Source organism: Labeo rohita, chromosome 23 (assembly GCF_022985175.1).
Source record: "Labeo rohita strain BAU-BD-2019 chromosome 23, IGBB_LRoh.1.0, whole genome shotgun sequence".
NCBI classification, from domain to species: domain Eukaryota; kingdom Metazoa; phylum Chordata; class Actinopteri; order Cypriniformes; family Cyprinidae; genus Labeo; species Labeo rohita.
In genome coordinates this window covers 29,743,065-29,763,482 of record NC_066891.1, presented here as the reverse complement: position 1 = coordinate 29,763,482, position 20,418 = coordinate 29,743,065, and the positions used below count along the sequence as shown (strand labels likewise).

The 20,418-nt window shown below is 39.7% G+C and overlaps 2 protein-coding genes across 2 annotated transcripts in view; both read left to right on the top strand.

Moving 5' to 3' along the window:
- Positions 1-20,418, top strand: part of snai1b (snail family zinc finger 1b) — a 478,512-nt gene that overhangs the window by 15,325 nt on the left and 442,769 nt on the right. The gene's annotated exons all lie outside the window — the stretch shown is intronic.
- LOC127154405 (serine/threonine-protein kinase pim-2) lies at positions 16,579-19,357 on the top strand. Its single transcript, XM_051095899.1, has 6 exons — positions 16,579-16,597; positions 17,624-17,979; positions 18,151-18,201; positions 18,304-18,688; positions 18,798-18,944; positions 19,248-19,357. The coding sequence occupies exons 1-6, from the start codon at positions 16,579-16,581 to the stop codon at positions 19,355-19,357; spliced, it is 1,068 nt and encodes a 355-aa protein (XP_050951856.1).

Here is a 20,418-nt window from a genome sequence, read left to right as displayed (position 1 = left end):
CATTAAGTGAACATACTTCATAATGGAAGCAGGGATTCCCCCAATGGGAAGTGCTTGGGGAAATTTGCAAGTGTGTGTCTAAAAGCAAATTGGAATGCACCTCTAAACTTAGGTTCCAACTCAGCTCCAAACACCTGGCTGTTGTTTTCTAGTAATCCTGAACACCTTGATTGCGTTCAGTGTGTTTGATTAGGGTTGGAGCTAAACTCTGAATGAAGGTCGCCCACCAGGAGCATGTTTGGCTTCCCCTTGTCTAGTGTTTAGTATTCGTCCCTTTGCCACAGGGTTGTCCATTCCTGCTTCTGGAGGGCCACTTTCCTTCTGAGTTTAGCTTTAACAAACCTGTCTTTGTACCTGTTTTATTAGGGTTTGGAGCTAAACTCTAGAAGGTAGCCCTCCAGGAGCGGGACTGGACACCCCTTTTCATTAGTACTAATCAACATGTGAGTGCAGGGGACCGTTTCTGTGCGTGGTGGTCTAATAGTGTAGGATTTAAGCAATCTTGAGCAGAGAAAAGACAGCTGTTATACAACAGCGGCATGCTAAAGTCTGGTGTTCATGACTTGAGGCCAATTTAGGAATCTCTGCAAGAGCCAAACAAATTATGTCACATTCATAATTACAGGGAGACTGAAGAAAGGGCAGGAAATTAGATGTATGTGTAACAACATAAGAACTGGAGGGAGAGAGAAAACCTAAAAGCACGCTTTCATGCAAGCACTGTAAATAAGATGTTTTCCTGTGTTTTGTACTGTGAAATCGAGGGCGTGTCTCTCAGTGTGCTGCACCTGCAGTAACAGAGAAAACACCTGCAGTGTCTCTGACTGCGCCACAGGTATTCGAGGCCTCAGGAGGTACTTTGGATGATTTGAAAGGTGCAAGGTGCACTTTTGTTCTGCCCTGAGACCTGCAGGACTTTACAGCCCTATTGTTATGCCACTTGTGTGAGGGAGAGGTGAAGGAGACCGCCGTGAGTGTTACACACACACATACACGCACTCGTTGGCCTTTTTTATTGTGTCCTGAAGGCAGCCTCCAGATGTATAATTGCACCTGCCTGAAATGCACACCCTCTGGCTACCTTCGTATCTCTTCATCTTGCAACCGCTCAGTGCATTCATAAGTCTGAGCGTTCATTTATCTGCGAGTGTGTGCATTTTTGACTAAGATTTGGTGTCTTCTTACCGTGACGTATGTCAGCATATTATATTTCTTTTCCAAAAAGCATATGCAGCACTGATCGGTTCAAGGTACTGATGAGATTACAAATTTCATAAAGCATATGGGAAAACTTAATTGTGCACACACACACACCATCTGAAATCTTTTTAGAGTTATAAATAGAAATTTTCAGGCCTGTTTTGATATCCTTATATGGTAAATTTTGGATAAGATGAAGTATACTGAAGTGCCTGTAAGAAAAATCACACCTGAGATCTTTTTATTATGGAGTGCAAATGAAGAATTTAGCTTAAGACCCTGCCCCAAATGGCACACATCTTGTGCACTTGTTGTCCTGCGGACTAACAAAGGCCATCGTATGTGTGTGTCCATGAAGTCTACAAGACCATACCCTTACGAAAAAGAAATTTATTCAAGTGTGCTATTAGTATTCTTTGGTTAAACTAAAAATAGGAAAGTATACTTTTAGTCTACTTTTTACATACTTCTCAGAAATGTGCTTATGTACTTCTCAGAAAAATACTTCAGATGACATTTAAGTATACTTGACATACTTAGAAAAAGTCTAAATACATATTCAAATTAATACCTAATAGGGACATAGTAGTATACTTAAAGTATGATGTAACGTTCACTAGTAGTTTACTGATACTATACTTCAAAGTGTACTAAAAATGCTATAAGTATTTAATTAGTAAACTATCAGTATACCTATAAGTTCACTTTTAGTATAGTTGCAGTACAAAGTTAAACACAGATAAATACTAGTTATGTACTCAAGGTACTACTGTTATACTTAAAGTATGCTTAAATGTACACTTTTATATACTAGAAAGTGGGCCAATTTAGTCCCAAGGAGTATTGAAATAGTACACTTACAAGTATACTACTACTACACTGACATTTGTATACTCACTACATAAAGTATACTTGATAATATACTTGAACTTTACTTAAGTATATTTAATAAAATAAACTTGAAGTATACTACTTTTTGGTAAGGAATCGGATGTCCCATTTGTCATTTTAGGTTTCAGAAGGTTCCTCGCAAGCCCTTCTGCAGCCTCTATGCGCCCTTGAGGCGAGCTCCATAAGACACCTACATTACAGCATCACTTCATGAAAGAATGGATTCAGAGGAAGACCATGAGGGCTTAGGGTCCCATTTGGGACATGGGCTTGTGGATGGTGCTTCTACATATGGTGCAGAAGTGTCTCAGCTGACCTCGTTTCGAGTCCCAGCTCGTGGTCCTTTCCAGGTTCTGTATCCCAATGCTTGCTGCCTCTCTTCATCCTATCTTATCTAATGATGACAAAAACAATATATGTCCTGCTTGTAAAGTATGCAGTTTTTAAGTACAGTATGAGTGAAAGAAGGAATATTTATGATTCCACTGTTGTCAGATTTTATTGTTGATTTGACATATTGAAACAATCTTGACAAGCAATTTGGAAATTCCCCATTCATCTACACAGAGGGGCTATAAACAAAAATTTCTCATCAGTTTGTTCCAAGATCAAGTTATTTGATCTGAGATATCCTCTTATAATTTTATGTCTCTATATATTAAATTTAACAACAATCTCCAAAAACTTGAAGGGATTTTCTAAGACAGAGTCTCTTTGAGCTTTACTCTGAGCAGTAGTTTCTCTTCGGGTGTGAGTGTTTGGAGAACTGGAGGTCCCAGCACAGAAGGCACAGACAGGTGGATGGAGGGGAGACAGAAGGTGCCTGTGACCTCTGGATGTGGTCAGGTGGGTCCACACCTGTCCCCATACTGACACTAAAGATTCCGGTTACATAAGACAGAGACACACACAACCCTGTTTAGGACATCTAGACGGCATTTTAAGGGATCATAGAAAGACTGTTATTGACTTTCTAGTAAAATTTGTATGTCATGTATTTAAATATTTTTGTTGTGATGAAGTTACAATAGTGCATTTAAATATATATTAATAATAAAACGCTGTTTTCCCACACACCTGTCAGGTTTGAGATTTTGGGCTTTTTGGTTTTTCATAAAGTGTTTTTTTTTTTTTTTTTTTTTTTTTTTTTCAGACTAGTGGAAAGAAAACATCCAAAAGACCCTGTTAGGTGTTTCTTTATTGCACTTTATCTATTTGTGTCAATATATTCAAATTACAAAACATATTTTTAAAGGCTGTTTTCTCAAAATGAGATTTTTCTCCTACACTGAGCCATAAATCTCCACTTCAGTAGCACTTACACACACCAAACTTTACATTTTTATTTCTGTCTATATCCTGAAAGTTTTTACAGAGGGATTTGTTCAGATATAATTCGCTTGATTTTATACAACATTTTATTCCTCCAAAAAAACTGTAAAAATATATTGTTTTCTGTCTGTTCTAAACATTATGGAGTGACAAAATGAGATTTTAGAAAACTTGTAATACAAAAAAATCAATCAACCGGGTAAGTAAGGCGATAACTATTAGTTATTATTTTTTTACCCTGTTCACCTGCAGTGTCTCGCCTTAAATGTAACATGTAATGTGCTTCAAGCATGAAAAAAGAGTGTTAAAACATTGATTTGACATGTAGCACTGTAAACATTTAATTTGACATTAATACAAACTGAAATTAAAAAACTCTCTTAAGTGACTCTTAAGTGGTCTTTATGTCATTAATATTATATTATTGACATGCCAACATCAAACTCAGCTAGGATCAGTCAGGGGAGTCATGTCAGGTACAGTTGAAGTCAAAAGTTTACATACACCTTGTAGAATCTGCAAAATGTTAATTATTTTACCAAAATAAGAGGGATCATACAAAATGCATGCTGTTGTTTTTTTTATTTAGTACTGACCTGAATAAGATATTTCACATAAAAGGCATTTACATATAGTCCACAAGAGAAAGTAACAGTTGAATTTTTAAAAATGACCCTATTCAAAAGTTTACATACACTTGATTCTTAATACTGTGTTGTTATCTGAATGATCCACAGCTGTGTTTTTTATTTAGTGATAGCTGTTCATGAGTCCCTTGTTTGTCCTAAACAGTTAAACTGCTCGCTGTTCTTCAGAAAAATCCTTCAGGTCCTACAAATTCTTTGGTTTTTCAGTGTTTTTGCATATTTGAACCCTTTCCAACAATGACTGCATCATTTGAGATCCATCTTTTCACACTGAGGACAACTGAGGGACTTTTTTTGGTAAAATAATTAACATTTTGCAGATTCTGTAAGGCGTATGTAAACTTTTGACTTCAACTGTAAGGTGTATATGTTTAAGATGCGTTTTACCTTAATTGAAATGAATCACAGTGTTTCTAATGCATGCAAATGCAGAGATCGGTGAGCTGTGACAGATAGTGACCTGCCAGCTTGGTTTGAGGTCTGCTGAAGCGTCTCTACAGCTGTCACTGTGTAATTCTAGATATCAGTCCACCTGAGCAGCCCGTGGAGCCAAAACAACAGCACCCCGCTCCTGCCCCCTCCTCAGCGCCTCACCTCCCCTTCCTGCCCGGGCCGTCCTGCTGCAGGGGGGTTAGTCACACAGGTATGTGTGGATGTGCTCAGCACAGCATGAATAAAACAACCTCATTCCTGTGCTGAATCCACAGCATGTTGACTTTTAGCCAGTTTTTTTTTCTCAGACGAAAGTACCTGAGTCTTCTTGCACACTACTTCATTAGCATTGCACACTGCATTAAATTTGCATCAAAAACCTTTGACGCGTTTGAATTACGTGGCTGTACACGTGTGGCTGTATAGCTGAATTTCCTAGTGTAAACTCATTGTACATTGTCAGGACGCTTCTCCTGTAGTTTTGATTTAAATTCATGATTTGTGAAATTAATCAGACAGAACACTGACAGACCGATTCATTAAAAATAATTAACTCAGAAGAATGAATCATTCATCACACAAGCATCATTATCATTATATATTTTATATAAGTCTCTTCTGCTCACCAAGGCTGCATTTTTAAAAATCAAAATACAGAAAAAACAGTAAAATTGTGAAATATTATTACAATTAAAAAAACTATTTTCTATGTGAATATATTGTAAAATGTAATTTATTCCTCTGAAACATCCAAAGTTTTTCTTTCAAAGCACTTCATCTATTTGTGTCAATAGATTTCAAATACAACACATATTTTTAAAGGCTGTTTTCTCAAAATGAGTTTTCTTTCTGTTCTGAGTATTTTCTGAATTATGGAGTGACAAAATAAGATACCCAAAATTCCCTCTGTAAAAACATTTGACTCTAATATGTCAAAAAATTAAACAAGAATTTTGAAACTGACTTCATGCAGTGTTTAGATTTTTGTACTAGAAACATATGCAAATTAGCACATATTTCATTAAATAATGCCTTATTTGCATATTTAAACCTAACATTTTAGAAAACCTGTTAAACAAAAAATATTTGCTATTATCAAAGCAATCAATCAACTGAGCAAGTAAGGTAATAACTATTATTATTATTATTATTTTTTACCCTATTCACCTGCAGTGTTTAATTGTGTTAACATTATGAACAATGCAAACACTGATTTGGACACAAATAATTAGGTACACACACACACACACACACACACACACACAAGAAAAACACAGGGAGACTCATGATGTAGTAATGTATTGTCCTTGAGTGGCTCTTTATTTTCTTACGAGGACTTCATGTGCAGTTTAATTATGAGTGCTGGGATCCTAAAATACCCTGTGAGGCAGACCATGAAGGCCACATCATTGAGCCAAAGCCAGCACACATATATTAGAGGCTTTCTAGCCCAGAGCAGAGAACTGAGCTCAGCACGTGTGGCTCTGCATGTGTGGCCTTATAAAAACTGTGTTACTGTACATACTGTACAGGAAGTAGATGTTCTGTGTGCGTCTGATAGGTAGATTGTCCTCAAACGGTTTTGCGTCAGCACCCAGATTATACATACATATACATTATACATCAACCTGACATGGTACCAAAATGGCATGTATTAAAATGACCACGACCTGCACAACGTAGACTGACAGAATGAAGAGAAAAAGTGTTAATGATCTTAAATTTCTATGTGGTGCTCCAGGCATGAATCTTAAAAACCACATGAAAGAACAAAAGGATATTGAGGTTTTATCAATACAGTCTCTCTTTTCTGCAAATGTGGACACACACACTCACACTGAAGTCATTACTTTAAAGCTAGTTTTTGGGGGGGTTTGAGAAAAACTCCCCCCTACAGAGAAAGCTGAGAGAATTCCCACACACACACACACACACACAGAGCGCAGCAGCAGTGGCTCGGCTCCAGAGACCCCCGCCTCCAGCATGTAAGCCTTTCCAGATGTGCTTACATCCGTCCCACTGCTGAGAGATGCCACTAAAGACACACACACACACATAACATTTAAATTAATGTCAACAGTCAGAGACTAATGTCAACAATGTAAAGGTCCTTAATAAACATAATGAAGATGGAAATCATATTAGTTGGTTTTCTTTTAACACAATATCACAATTAAGTGAACATAGGTTAGTCATTTCAGGAAATGATGAATCATTTCACTACTTTGGTTTGAGTGGAGGGTTTTTCCAAAAATAAGGAAAAAAAGAAAGAAAAAGTGGTAATTTATTACGAAATATTCTTTGTGTTTCTTCATGTCTCTGCTTCAAACAAAACTTGCTTTTATATTGTTGGCAATCAAATTACAGTTTCTTCTTTGTTCTCAATTTCGGTCTTTCGTCTTTTGTAATAACCCTTTAACTAACAAAAGCATGTTCTTTAATGACATCCTGCAGGAAATGACATCATCATGATAAACAGACATTCCATTCTGTTTGATAAAACATGGCTAAATTCAATAGAAGATAAAACATAAAAATTCAGCTCTTTTTCAGCCTGCATAAGTCAGGTTAAAATGAATAATATAGGCCTGAACAGAGCAAACACTATAGTGAAAAAGAAGTATGCTTACTTATATTGAATGTGCACTTGTAGTGTACTTCAATCTTCAAAATATAAAAAAACTATATACAAGTTTTAATAAAAACAACATTAAAGAATATTTTAGTTTATCATAAACGCTTGTCAGTACATTTAGCAGTGACCCTGGACCACAAAACCAGTCACAAGGTTCGATTTGTACATTGTCTGAAAGCTGAATAAATAAAAATCTGGAATCTTAGGGTGCAAAAAAAAAAAAAAAAAAAAAAAAAAAAAAATCACCTTTAAAGTTGAATGAAGTTCTTAGCAATGCATATTACTGATAAAAAATTAAGTTTTGATATATTTACAGCAGAAAATTTACGAAATATCTCATTGAACACGATCTTTACATAATATCCTAATGATTTTTGGCATAAAAGAAAAATCAATAATGTATTTTTGGCCATTGCTACAAATATACCTGTGCTACTTAAGACTGGTTTTGTGGTCCAAGGTCACATTTTTCAAAGACAATTTGAAATATAAATAAAGTCCTTATAAAGTCCTTGTTATGATCTGGTCAGTGAGCTGCGGACCGCTCACCACCAGACGTCGCTCTTGCGTTTTTGTAACGCACGGACTGCCACACTACACCCCGGACTACACTCCCCATCAGCCATTGCACTTCCCCCCCGTCCAATCAGAGACTGTATAAATACCCCGGTCTTCCTGTCACTCCTCGCCGAGTATTGAATTGTTTCTCATTCTTACAAAGCGTTTCTCCTAGTTTTCCCCGTGTCTAGTTTCCTTGTTTACCTCGTTGTTTTGATCTCTCGCTTGTCTGACCACTCTCTTGCCTAGCCCCTCTCGGATAACGTTCGCCGCTGATTTGACCCTCGCCTGTTTAAGGATTATTCTTGTCTCGCCGTCCATACACCTGTCTGCCATTGATTTACCCTGTCTGCCTGACCATGTCTTTGTCACGTCCCTTTAATAAAAGCTCGCATATGGATCCGCTCGCATCTCGTCTCATTCACCTCGTTACAGAATACTCGGCCAACACAGGATCCAGCAGCTTCACCCCCGGACAATCAGCCGATACGGACACAGACAGAATTCTCTCCCGGATCAAACAGAAGACACACACACTCGAACAGTATATCCGTGAGTTTATTGCAATTTCGAATTATTCCACTCTCCCGGACTGTATAAAGATTGAGGTGTTTTGTGACGGCGTGAACCAGCCCCTCCGTGCGCGACTGAGACGCCAGGGTCCGCGCTCGTCGTTGGAGGCGTTCCTGAACTTTGCATTATTGTGTGTGGGTTCGCTGTGCACTGTGGGGGTCGCGGAGAGGGAACGCGACAACGCGGAAATGGCGACCGCGCGTCCCACTCGCAAACTAGCGGTCTTGCCGGATCACGACGCCACAAACAAGTTTGCCGCCTGGATCGCTCGAGAAATGGCGGCCGTGTCGGAGCGCGCTCATGCAATGGCGGTGACTGCAGAGCCCGTTCACAAGATGGAGGCGAAAACAGAGCTCCTTCATGTCACAGCTGCCACTCAAGAGCCATTTAAAGGTACAGTTACATTCCCTGAGTCAAGTCAAGTTTCCAAGTCAAGTCAGATTGCAACCGTGTTTCCTGCGTCATGTCAAGTTACAGCCACCTTTCCTGAGCCACTGCACAAGATGGCTGCCACGCCAGAGCCACTGCACAAAATGGCTGCCACGCCAAAGCCTCCGCCCGCTAAAGCCCCGTCAGTCAGGCCGGCGCCCGCTAACGCCACGTCAGCCAAACCACAGCCTGCTCAGGACATCTCCGTCAAGTCACAGCCTGTTCACGCCATGTCTTCTGCTCCTGAGTCTACACCCATCATGGCCGCCCTCCCTGAAGCGGTTCCCGAGTCAAGCAAAGTCACAGCCGTGGTTCCTGAGTCAAGTCACGTCCCGCCTGACATCCCAAGATCGCGGCCTATCATGATGGCACATGTGCTGGATTCACCCCTGATGGCTGTACGGGCAGCTAAAATGGCGCTCCTTCACGTCACGGCTGCTACCCCAGGGTCAAGTCAAGCTTCCAAGTCCGGTCAAACAACAGAGTCAAGTCAAACCAAAGCTCTTGTTCTCCACGAGTCAAGCCAAGTCACAGCTGTTCCTCATGAGTTAAGTCACGTTACAGCTGTCGTCCCTGAGCCAAGTCACGTCACAGCTGTCGTCCCTGAGCCAAGTCACGTTACAGCTGTTATTCCTGAAGCAAGCCAGGCCTCTGCAGATCCTCGTGAGTCAAGCCTAGTTGTCAGGTCCTGTCATAATGCAGCTTCCGTCTCCAGTCAAGCTTCAGCGCCCCGTCAAGCTTCAGCGCCCCGTCAAGCTTCAGCGCCCCGTCAAGCTTCAGCGTCCAGTCAAGCTCCCAAGTCCAGTCAAGCTCCCAAGTCCAGTCAAGCTCCCAAGTCCAGTCAAGCTCCCAAGTCCAGTCAAGCTCCCAAGTCCAGTCAAGCTTCCAAGTCCAGTCAAGCTTCCAAGTCCAGTCAAGCTTCCAAGTCGAGCAATGTCAAGGCGGCTGTTCCAGAGTCAAGCCACGCCCCGCCTGACGGCCCAGACTCAAGCCACGCCCCGCCTGACGGCCCAGACTCAAGCCACGCCCCGCCTGACGGCCCAGACTCAAGCCACGCCCCGCCTGACGGCCCAGACTCAAGCCACGCCCCGCCTGACGGCCCAGACTCAAGCCACGCCCCGCCTGACGGCCCAGACTCAAGCCACGCCCGCCTGACGGCCCAGACTCAAGCCACGCCCCGCCTGACGGCCCAGACTCAAGCCACGTCTCGTCTGGCCACCCAGAGCCTTACCATGACCCGTCTGACGGCCCAGAGTCAGGTCATGCCCAGTCCCCAAGTCAAGTCACACCAGACCCCAAGTCAAGTCACATCTCGTCTGACATCCCAAGACCACAGCCTATCGGGATAGCCAGCGCCCTGGACCCACCACAACCTCCCGCTGCTGCTCTACCCTTAATGGCTATTGCCATCTGGTGTGTGTGGGCTGCACATTGTGCTTCTGGGGTCACGTCTGCTCCCAAGCCTGCTCCAGAACTCCTGTCCAAGCACAAGCCTACTCCAGAGCCCCCGCCAGTTGGAGAGGCCGCGCCAATGCCTCCTGAGGTGTCAGCTTCGGCTGTGGATCCTCCCGTGGAGGCGGCGTCCCCCTACAGACTCTCTGCCTCTCCCCATATTCTCTCTACCTCCCCTGTCTCTGCTTTCCCCAGGTCCCAGATCGTAAAGCGGGGTCCTGTTCCGCCCCGGAGGGCCGCTGCGCCTCCTGTTCCGCCCCGGAGGGCCGCTGCGCCTCCTGTTCCGCCCTGGAGGATCGCCCCGCCTCCTGTTCCGCCTCGGAGGGCTCGGGCGTCGCCTGTCCCGCCTCCGGTTCCGCCCTGGAGGGCTCCTGCGCCTCCTGCTCTCCCTCCGGCTCCGCCCTGGAGGGCTCCTGCGCCTCCGGCTCCGCCCTGGAGGGCTCCTGCACCCCCTGCTCTGCCTCCGGCTCCGCCCTGGAGGGCTCCTGCGCCTTCTGCTCTGCTTCCTGCTCTGCCTCCGGCTCCGCCCTGGAGGGTGCCTGCGCCTCACGCTCTGCCTCCGGCTCCACCCTGGAGGGCTCTTGTGTCGCCCGTCCCGCCTCCGGCTCCACCCTGGAGGGCTCTTGTGTCGCCCGTCCCGCCTCCGGCTCCGCCCTGGAGGGTTCCTGCTCTGCCGGTCCTGCCTCAATCACCGGGTCCTCCGCAGGGACCTGGCCCTCCGGCCCTTGCTCTGTCTAACCCCCGCCCCACCGCTCCCTTGGACTGTGGTTTGTTTGGAGCGTCTGGAAGCCGCTCTTTGGGGGGGCTATGTTATGATCTGGTCAGTGAGCTGCGGACCGCTCACCACCAGACGTCGCTCTTGCGTTTTTTTGTAACGCACGGACTGCCACACTACACCCCGGACTACACTCCCCATCAGCCATTGCACTTCCCCCGTCCAATCAGAGACTGTATAAATACCCCGGTCTTCCTGTCACTCCTCGCCGAGTATTGAATTGTTTCTCATTCTTACAAAGCGTTTCTCCTAGTTTTCCCCGTGTCTAGTTTCCTTGTTTACCTCGTTGTTTTGATCTCTCGCTTGTCTGACCACTCTCTTGCCTAGCCCCTCTCGGATAACGTTCGCCGCTGATTTGACCCTCGCCTGTTTAAGGATTATTCTTGTCTCGCCGTCCATACACCTGTCTGCCATTGATTTACCCTGTCTGCCTGACCATGTCTTTGTCACGTCCCTTTAATAAAAGCTCGCATATGGATCCGCTCGCATCTCGTCTCATTCACCTCGTTACAGTCCTATTTCAAAGCAGACTTAAGTTTAATTACATTCAATATAAATTTGAACTATAATAAATTTCATTTAATTAATAAGTCCACACGTTTTATTTATTCTTCTAAGATATATTAATTCCATAATAAGTGCCATAATACGTACACTAAACTGTAATTATTTTCCAAAGGGTATTTCTGAACAACTGTTATAGAAACTGTATAATTACATATAAATAAACATCCAAACACTTTAAGACTTTAAGTTTCCTGAGAAATAACATTTTCCTTTGAGACAACATGAACATGTTCATGTGTTTATGTAGTGTGTCTCATGTTAGTTGGCTTGTTAGCATTACTGCTTCTCACAGCAATGCTAACAGGCTAAATACAGTCTTTCACTGAGGTGCTAAATGAGCAGCAAACTGCTAATTAGCTTATGCATGCTCAGCTCTCCAGTTCAAAGAGCTGTGTGTGTCTGTGTGTGTGTGAGTCTGTGTGTGTGTGTGTGAGAGAGAGGGTGGGAGACAAGTGTTGTTACAATCAAGAAGTTATTGTCTTCTAAAGTTCCCCACACCTCATCTCCTTTCACACACACACACAGTGCCAATTTAAGGACCCTCATGCCTCAACAGGTGTTGGGTAGAGAGACACATTTAAAAGGGAAGGGAGAGAGAGAACATCTGTTATAAAGACCTCCCATGCAATGTTTACACTACAGAACTATATTTCTATACAGTGCTATAAAGAGAGATGAATTATTCAGAAAACTAGACCAAATGTAAGAAAAGAGACCACTGCTATTGAATTACACACCTCAGTAACACACCTTCACATAATGGGGGAGTGAAAATGCAGGGCTTACAATCTCTCTCTCCTTTGACTCCTTTCATGAGTTTGTGGAGCCAGAGAGACTGTGACCCCCTAATGACTGAATGGAACACACACACATATACATGTTGGTTGTTTTGTGTTTTATGAGGGCTTTCTATAGACATCATTTTATATGTCCTGTATCGTCTTCCCCCCTAAGCCTAATCTCTACAGAAAACATTTAAGAAAAAATATAAAATAAATAAAAAATAAAGGTGGTAGGCTTTTTAAACAGGGACTGACAATGTCAAAAAACGCAGGAAAAACCTGGATGACACACTCGCAGTCAACACGTTTGGAAATATGAATATCATTAACAATCACAGTTAAACCGTTTTCATGTAATAGATACATATAATGTACACAACATACATATTTATTTTGTTTTATACACTGTAGGACTAGTTTTAATTGGTGCATGACTGTTAATGGAGGCTGAGAGTGTAAAATAAGAATCAGAATGCATGGATTCTGCCAGAACAGAATGAATTCAGAGATGGATATTCATTGCCAGCAGTGAGATATTTGTCAGAGCTCCTTCATCAGTGCGGTGGAATCTTCTAGCCTGGGGACGAGGAGCTCTGACTGTGAATGCTTTTATGGTATGAAGACGACTGCTGGAGGGAACATGTGTTCAAGAGAATTCTGTAAGTTGGAATGAAGGTGGAATCATATTTCATCTCTCTATCACTTACACTACCAGTCATTTTAATGTTTTTTTTTTTTTTTTTAAAGAAACCTCTTCCGCTCACCAAGCCTGCATTTACTTGATCCAAAGTACAGCAAAAACAGTAAAATTTTGAAATATTTTTACTATTTAAAATAACTGTTTCCTATTTGAATACATCTTAAAATGTAATTTATTCCTGTGATTTCAAAGCTGAATTTTTAGCATCATTACTTCAGTCACATGATCCCTCAGAAATTATTCTAATATTCAGATTTGCTGCTCAAAAAACATTTATTATTATTATTACTATGTTGAAAACAGATGAGTAGTACTTTTTTAGAAGGTTCAGAAGAAAAGCATTTATCTGAAATAGAAATCTCTTGAAATTATAAATGTCTTTATCATCACTTTTGACCAATTTAAATTGACTCCAAGCTTTTGAATTGTATAGTGTACAATGTCACAAAAAATGCTGATCTTCGGGTCTTTCTATTCATCAAAAAATGCAAATCAGCGTATTAGAATGATTTCTGAAGGATCATGTGACACTGGAGTAATGATGCTGAAAATTCAGCTTTGATGACAGGAATAAATTACATTTTAAAATATATTCAAATAGAAAACAGTTATTTTAAATAGTAAAACTATTTCAAAACTTTACTGTTTTTGCTGTACTTTGGATTGAATAAATGCAGGCTTGGTGAGCAGAAAAGATGTCTTTAAAAAACATAAAAATCTTACTGTTCAAAAACTTTTGACTGGTAGTGTAATTGCAAATAAACATTACATTCAGTTCCACTAAACACAAATCACACAATCGAAAATGCTTTAATATCTCGATTTAATATATTTAATATCTTTTAATGGTATGAAATGTTTTGAATCCAAAAGTTTCAGATTTCTGAAACTAGACCCGTCTCTGTATAATTCTCAGTGGTCAGTGAATGTTTATCAGGAGTGCTTAGCATCAAAAAATTGGTGACATGATGAGTGTTTTTCATTCCACGTAGGCAGAAATGGTGATCCAACTACCGCCAACAGTTTGGAACACATAACAATAACTGGACAGACAGACGCTCAACATTAGCCAAACACTAGACAGCTATCGGCTTAGTGTGTCTTGGAAGGTAGAATCAATTTGGGACAGTTTTCATGTCAGGAGTGCACATACAAACCTAAAAAAAAAAAAAAAAAAAACTTTTAACATATTAGGAGTGAGACTCAAATTAAACAATGTTTAGTTTTTGTTCAAAATATTGCTTTTATTTTGCCCATTTAAAGCTTAAAATGCATTAGTAGGAATTCATGTTTGGCTGTTCTTCTTACAAGATTTAAACCAGTGTTAGAACATTCATTTGGTGACAAAGTTTAAAAAGAAAACTTAGCATGAGCATTTTTTTAAATGTTCCATTTTATTTTCTGAAGCACTTTACAGTTGTGAACCAATGTGCCCTTGAGCAAATCACTTATCCCCCAGCTTCCCAGGGGTCTGTTTCTGCTATTAGTGTACTGTAAGGCTCTCTGGGTAAAAAAAGTATCTGTTAAATGACAAGCACCCAATAGGAAGAGAGAAATAGAGAGGCTAAGATTAGGGTAATCAGTCCATCAGAGAGATTGATGGAGAAGACATGCAGAGTTTAAGGAGGAGACCCACAGATCTTAAGTGAGCAGTCTGGCAAAACGGCAAGTGCAGTGGAGCAGGGGCTGCTGGGTAAGGCACCTTGCAACAGCTGGTCTCAATTATCCACCCAGGAGTCGAGGGACGCATGGGGCTGTGGGACGGGGGGGTCAGAGACCACTGGCGCCAGGAGAAGAGCAACAGGTCAGGAAAGATGGAGATTATAAAAATACTAGCAGGCAATTGGCCCCTAAAAGAGAAAACAGATACTGTGTGTGTGGGGTTTGTTGAGGCCGTGCCACAGCATTGCAGAGGAGGAGCCAAAGGGTGGACATTTTATCTTCACTTCCTGTAGAAAACTAAATTTAGAACTGAGAGAATAAGAGAGACAAAGAGCAACAAACGCAGAGAGAGACAAAATACAGTAATTGGGCGCATTTGCTCACTTTCAGGTTGTTGCAAATGCACGAAAGTCTTCTGAAAACACAAATTAAGATCATTTTTGTACAGTACTGGACTTGGTTAAATTTTATTGTATGAAAGGAAACTTACATTTTTCTAAATATCTTCTATATTGCGCAAGCAATCCTAACCTTAATCTCCACACTGAAATCCCAGATGACCAGACAGTGATTTATCTTTTCTGAATAGTCAAAATATTTGTGTCTGGGACGCGGTGAGCCTGGGCACTGCAGTGAACAATGTGCATTTTTAGAAGCTTGACTTAAAGGTGTGATATGAATGAACAGTGCTCAACAAAAACTGTTGCGATACCATTTTCAATTGAAATGAGTATAAGTTTGGACCCGGAAACAGCATTCCATATATGTTTCGACTTCGGGTTGGTCCTCAAAGAAAGTCTTTACAACACCAACTGATTAAAAGTCAATAAAAAAGGCTCAGAAACGTCAGTTTTGAGGAAAGCTCTAGCAGCATCTGAACACAGATGACAGTTGGCGTGATGCTTTTTATGTAAAGCATGATAAGGATTCCTAAAGTATCCAAAAACTCCTGTAGAATTAAAAAAAACGTAAATTTTTTTAAAAAAAGATGTTTGTTTTCTGCAACCTCATATGCATGAATTTTGCAATTAAAAAAAACTATGTTTCTGTTTATACATCCTCATATGCATGTAATTCATTTGTATTTGCATTACATTGTAAGGCTTGCACACATACATTAACTTTCATATTAACCCTGAAAACATAGTGTGTAGTGCCCTCTGCTGGACTACTCATGATATGATGGGGAACTATTTCACCTGGCAAAAAAAAAAAAAAAAAAAAAAGTCTTTGGCGTTTACTGATTGATTGATCTGAATCAACTCACTTTGCTGTACAGAATATGTGACTTTAAAAAATACTGTGGGCTTTAAGAAATTTACACGTTTTTAGATAAATTTGTAAACAAACAAAGATTAAAACAAATCAATAAAATGTGTGATTATTCACTGATACATAGATAGACCTAAATAAAATATCTAAATAATTATACAAAACTAAAACCTGTAAATTAACTCTAACGTTGCATGTATTTTGTAAAAAGTAAAATTAATTCAAAGTAAACTAATAAGTAAAACTAATAAATACTAATAATATTTAAACTTTAACCCTAACCCTATAACAACAAAACTTTAATTATAATTATTAATATTATATTAATATTTTTATATAATTTACATCCATTAATTCATTATTTTAATGCACGTAAACAATTATATTTTGATAAAAAATCATTTTAATTAACATAAACCCAGGAATATACACATAAAGCTTTAGAATTAGGCTAATTAAGGCCTAAATTAAACTTGCTTTGTGTGTCGGTCCTCTGCGCGCCGCCGCTTCATTCATAGAACACCGAGCAGATGACGTCATAAGGACTAGAATCCCGCACTCGCGCGCTAATCACTAAAGTTCTCAGTTCAGTGAGCAGAGTCTGATTTGATGTCTATCCAGACAAACGCGATAGTTAGACAGCGCTACATCACGAACACTTAGTTTCCGCTATGGAGAAAAGCCTAACAGGTCAGTAAACAATTTTAGAGATGGAAACAGAGTTTGAAATCAGCTTTTCACCTTTCCCCAAGTGACATCCATTCACAAAAAGAAGCCAAACTACTCCCACTCCCAAAGCCAACGGTCTGATGATGATACCGAAAATCATATGCACCTAAATATATAGTGTCCTGAGGACAAAACTGTACTCTAGCATGTAATTTCCTTATTGTAATATTATAATATGTTGACGGGAAGGTCTAATTTGATGTCTGTATGGTGACATGCAAAAACATCAATATGCAGCATTTATGAGATATGCAGTATTTGTCGGAAGCAATGAAAAAAGGGCCTCTTGTATATTTAAAAGACCAGTATTGTTTTAAAGCTATGGTGGCTAGTTCAGATTCAGTTTTTTTTTTCAAAGTATGATTAGTTTATATTTTAATTTGCTTTTTAAGGTATAAATTGGAGTATTGAAAAACGTTTAATAACACGAGAGCACCAAAAAATATTTAATTTTGTTTATTTATTTATTTATTTTTAGTTTTTTACAATCGCTAGGACTTAATATTATAAGGTCAGTTTTTCAAAACTCTTCACACGGCAAACACAACATCAGTCTGTGTGGGCTAACTTATTATTGCTTTGGCACAAAGTGCATTCATTAACAACATCAAATTAGGTACATGGATTCTTTCATCACTTCAACACAAACAACACCAAAACTTTATGTACTATACAAGCCAATTTGCCAGTTTGAATGTGAAATGAACCGCTGTGTCAAGCTGAAATTTGGTAATGAGAAGAGTTTTGAAAAAAAAAGTATTGAGAAATGTGTCCTAACAACTGTAAAAAACCGTAATGTAATGTAAATTTATGGTACTAACTAGTCACCCCTGCTGCATGAGTGTTTATATTCATATTTCTCAAACATAAAAGTCATAAGATGCTATGTTGGCCTTTTTCTTTTGCTATAAAGGCAAATGGACATGCAAAATTATTTTTGTTGTAGTTTCTGTTCCTGACTATATAAGTTTTTTTCTCTTTCTGTAGAAAAGCAAACAAAAGCGAAGAAAAAGAAAGGCATTTGTGCATTGTTCAGGAGAACATGGAAGGCTGTAAAACATGCCATCCTCCGTGGCAACAAAGTTTCACCTTATCCACAGCCGGGTCCATCTGGTCTTGAGCCAAAGGCTCTCCAGGATCCAGCTGATCCACAGCCAGGCTCTTCCGGCCTCAATTCAGAGTTGATGCCTGATTCAGATCCATCCAGTCTCAGGCCAACTTCTCACACAACAGATCCCGATGGATCAGTGCCATTTGTCTCCCAGTATGAAAAGGGACAGAGACTGGGAGTAGGAGGTTTCGGCACTGTGTTTAAGGGGACTTGCATATCTGATGGCCAGCAGGTAGAACCACTTTTACTGTATTCACCAAACCCTTTGCTACTTGTTGACTTTTCACTTGCCCAGTATTTTTTGTAAAACCACTGTTTTGATAAAAACAAATAGAAACAGATGAGAGATCGCATAATATAATTAATTGATCCATGCTTGCTTAATTTTTTTTCCCTTTTGCAGGTCGCCATCAAGATCATTCCTAAGAATAAGGAGGATGATTATATTGTTGTTGTAAGTTGGCAAAACTTATTACTACACCCAAATAAATCAAACATAACACATCAAATACATAAAATACAGTCGGCTAACCTGTTGTTGAACATTTTTCTCTAGTCTGGCTATTCCAAGCCATTGATCAAGGAAGTGGGTCTAAATCTGCGGGTGAAAAAGTCTCCGACAAGCCCCAACATTGTCCAGATGCTGGACTGGTTTGAAGAGGCGTATCATCACATGCTCATCTTGGAGTATCCGCAGCCTTGCATGACCCTGAACAGTTTCCTTAAGTTCAACAGGCGTCGCGTAGATGAAAACCAAGCACGGCACTTTATGCTCCAGGCAGTTCTCGCAGCCAAACACTGTATGGACCGCGGTGTCGCTCATAATGACATCAGGTTGGATAACATCCTGATCAAAACAGACACGCTGGAGCTCAAACTGATAGACTTTGGCTGTGGAGAACTTATTGAAGGTTGTGATGATGAAGACAACCAAAGCAGAGGTGAGTTAGCTTATTATGATGTACTATAATGGCAGAATGAGTAACTATGTATAGTAACTAATATATAACTTTTTTTGAATGAAATGTTTACTCTTGTTTGATTGGACAGGACATGTTGTGCCGGAGCTTTATGTGGCACACAAATATGCGCTTAGTGAGACGGTGTTGTCTCTGGGTAACCTACTGTACAGGATGGTGGAAGGCCAGTCTGCTCTAGAAAATAATCCAAAGTTTGATTGCAACCGCTGCTCAAAAGGTGAGGCAATAACAATGACAATGTTAAACACACACATAAAGCTTCTGTGTGATATTATGGAGGTATCTTCAAATGCAATTTTATATATATGTATAGACCTGAAAACTAAAAGACAGAAACAGAAACTAAACATTGTTACCAGTTCTGAATGGCTGATAGCATAAATATTTAGTAGCCCAACTGGCTGGTTAAAACACTTAACAGACTGTAGTAATATACAGACTGTACATGATGACATTAGCTTGTCACATGGTGATAAAGAACATACATGACTAACCACTGCTTTCCTCAAAACCTATGCAGAATGTCAGGATCTGATACGCCTCTGCATGAAATATAATCCAGATGAAACACCAACGTTAGAGCAGCTGTTAGAACATGAATGGTTTAAGCAGGGAGATGATCAGGAGTAGCTCAGGAGTCAGGTAACTATCTGAGATAAGTTAGATAATTGGAAACTATCCACCTTTTCCTGAGTAACCGATGAGCGATGCCATGATGGATTCTAACTTCCATTTTGGTGCTCTCGTGTTCTTGTGTTATTATTTTTTGTTAATTTTATGTATTTATTAGTTATTATTATTATTTATTAAGCAGATGAGGAAATGACAGTCTGAAAAAAAAAATACAGAAAGAAATTTAGTGCAAAAAAGGGGCAATTTGGTGCACAATGTATGTAAGTTGAAAGTAGCACACACACAAAACAATATTTATAAAATAGATATATTTATCATTACTGTTCCTTCTTAGCTTTAGATACTATAGTGGTATTAGACTAGTTGCTTCTCATAGGCCCAATTGATACAATTGCTAAAAGTTTAAAAGTTAAATAAATATTAGTAAAAAAAAAAAAAAAAAAAAAAAAAAAAAATATATATATATATATATATATATATATATATATATATATATATATATATACAATTAAAATAATATCAAATAAATCATTATATTTGGAATATTTTTAATATGTTTTCTGTCTTTATTTATTGCCGTATTTCTAATAGGACTCAATTTTGAAAGATTACTCCCCCTCCAAAATCATTTAAAGTCATTTTTGAGAAAAGCATTGCATAGACATTACAGTTTTAGTAAGACATATTTTGATTCAACATTGCTTAATAATAATGATAAATTAGTATTAATGTTTTTAATTAATATAAAAAAAAAGTAAAAATTAAATGATACTAAAACAGCCAGTAGGTGGTAGCGAGTCACTCTCTTAATGAGTGAGTCATTCATTCAACTGATTCATTCAAGCTGCTGATTCATTTAGAAAGGAAGTGACTGAATCATTGAATCATTTACTCACTTAATTCGTCCGAAGACATTTAGCAGTTCTGCTGCTGCTTTGTTTGGAACTATTTTTATTTGCGAAACAGATAATATTGAAAATATTGTATCAACTAATCAACATTTTGTTATTGAACTGTTGTATAAAATCAGTATCACATTTGGAATTGTGCATATATTT

Excerpts from the sequence above, each read along its gene's own strand:
- LOC127154405 (XM_051095899.1), top strand. Across the intron at positions 17,980-18,150 it reads GCATATCTGATGGCCAGCAG|GTCGCCATCAAGATCATTCC; the intron begins GTAGAACCACTT and ends TCCCTTTTGCAG. Across the intron at positions 18,202-18,303 it reads AGGATGATTATATTGTTGTT|TCTGGCTATTCCAAGCCATT; the intron begins GTAAGTTGGCAA and ends ATTTTTCTCTAG.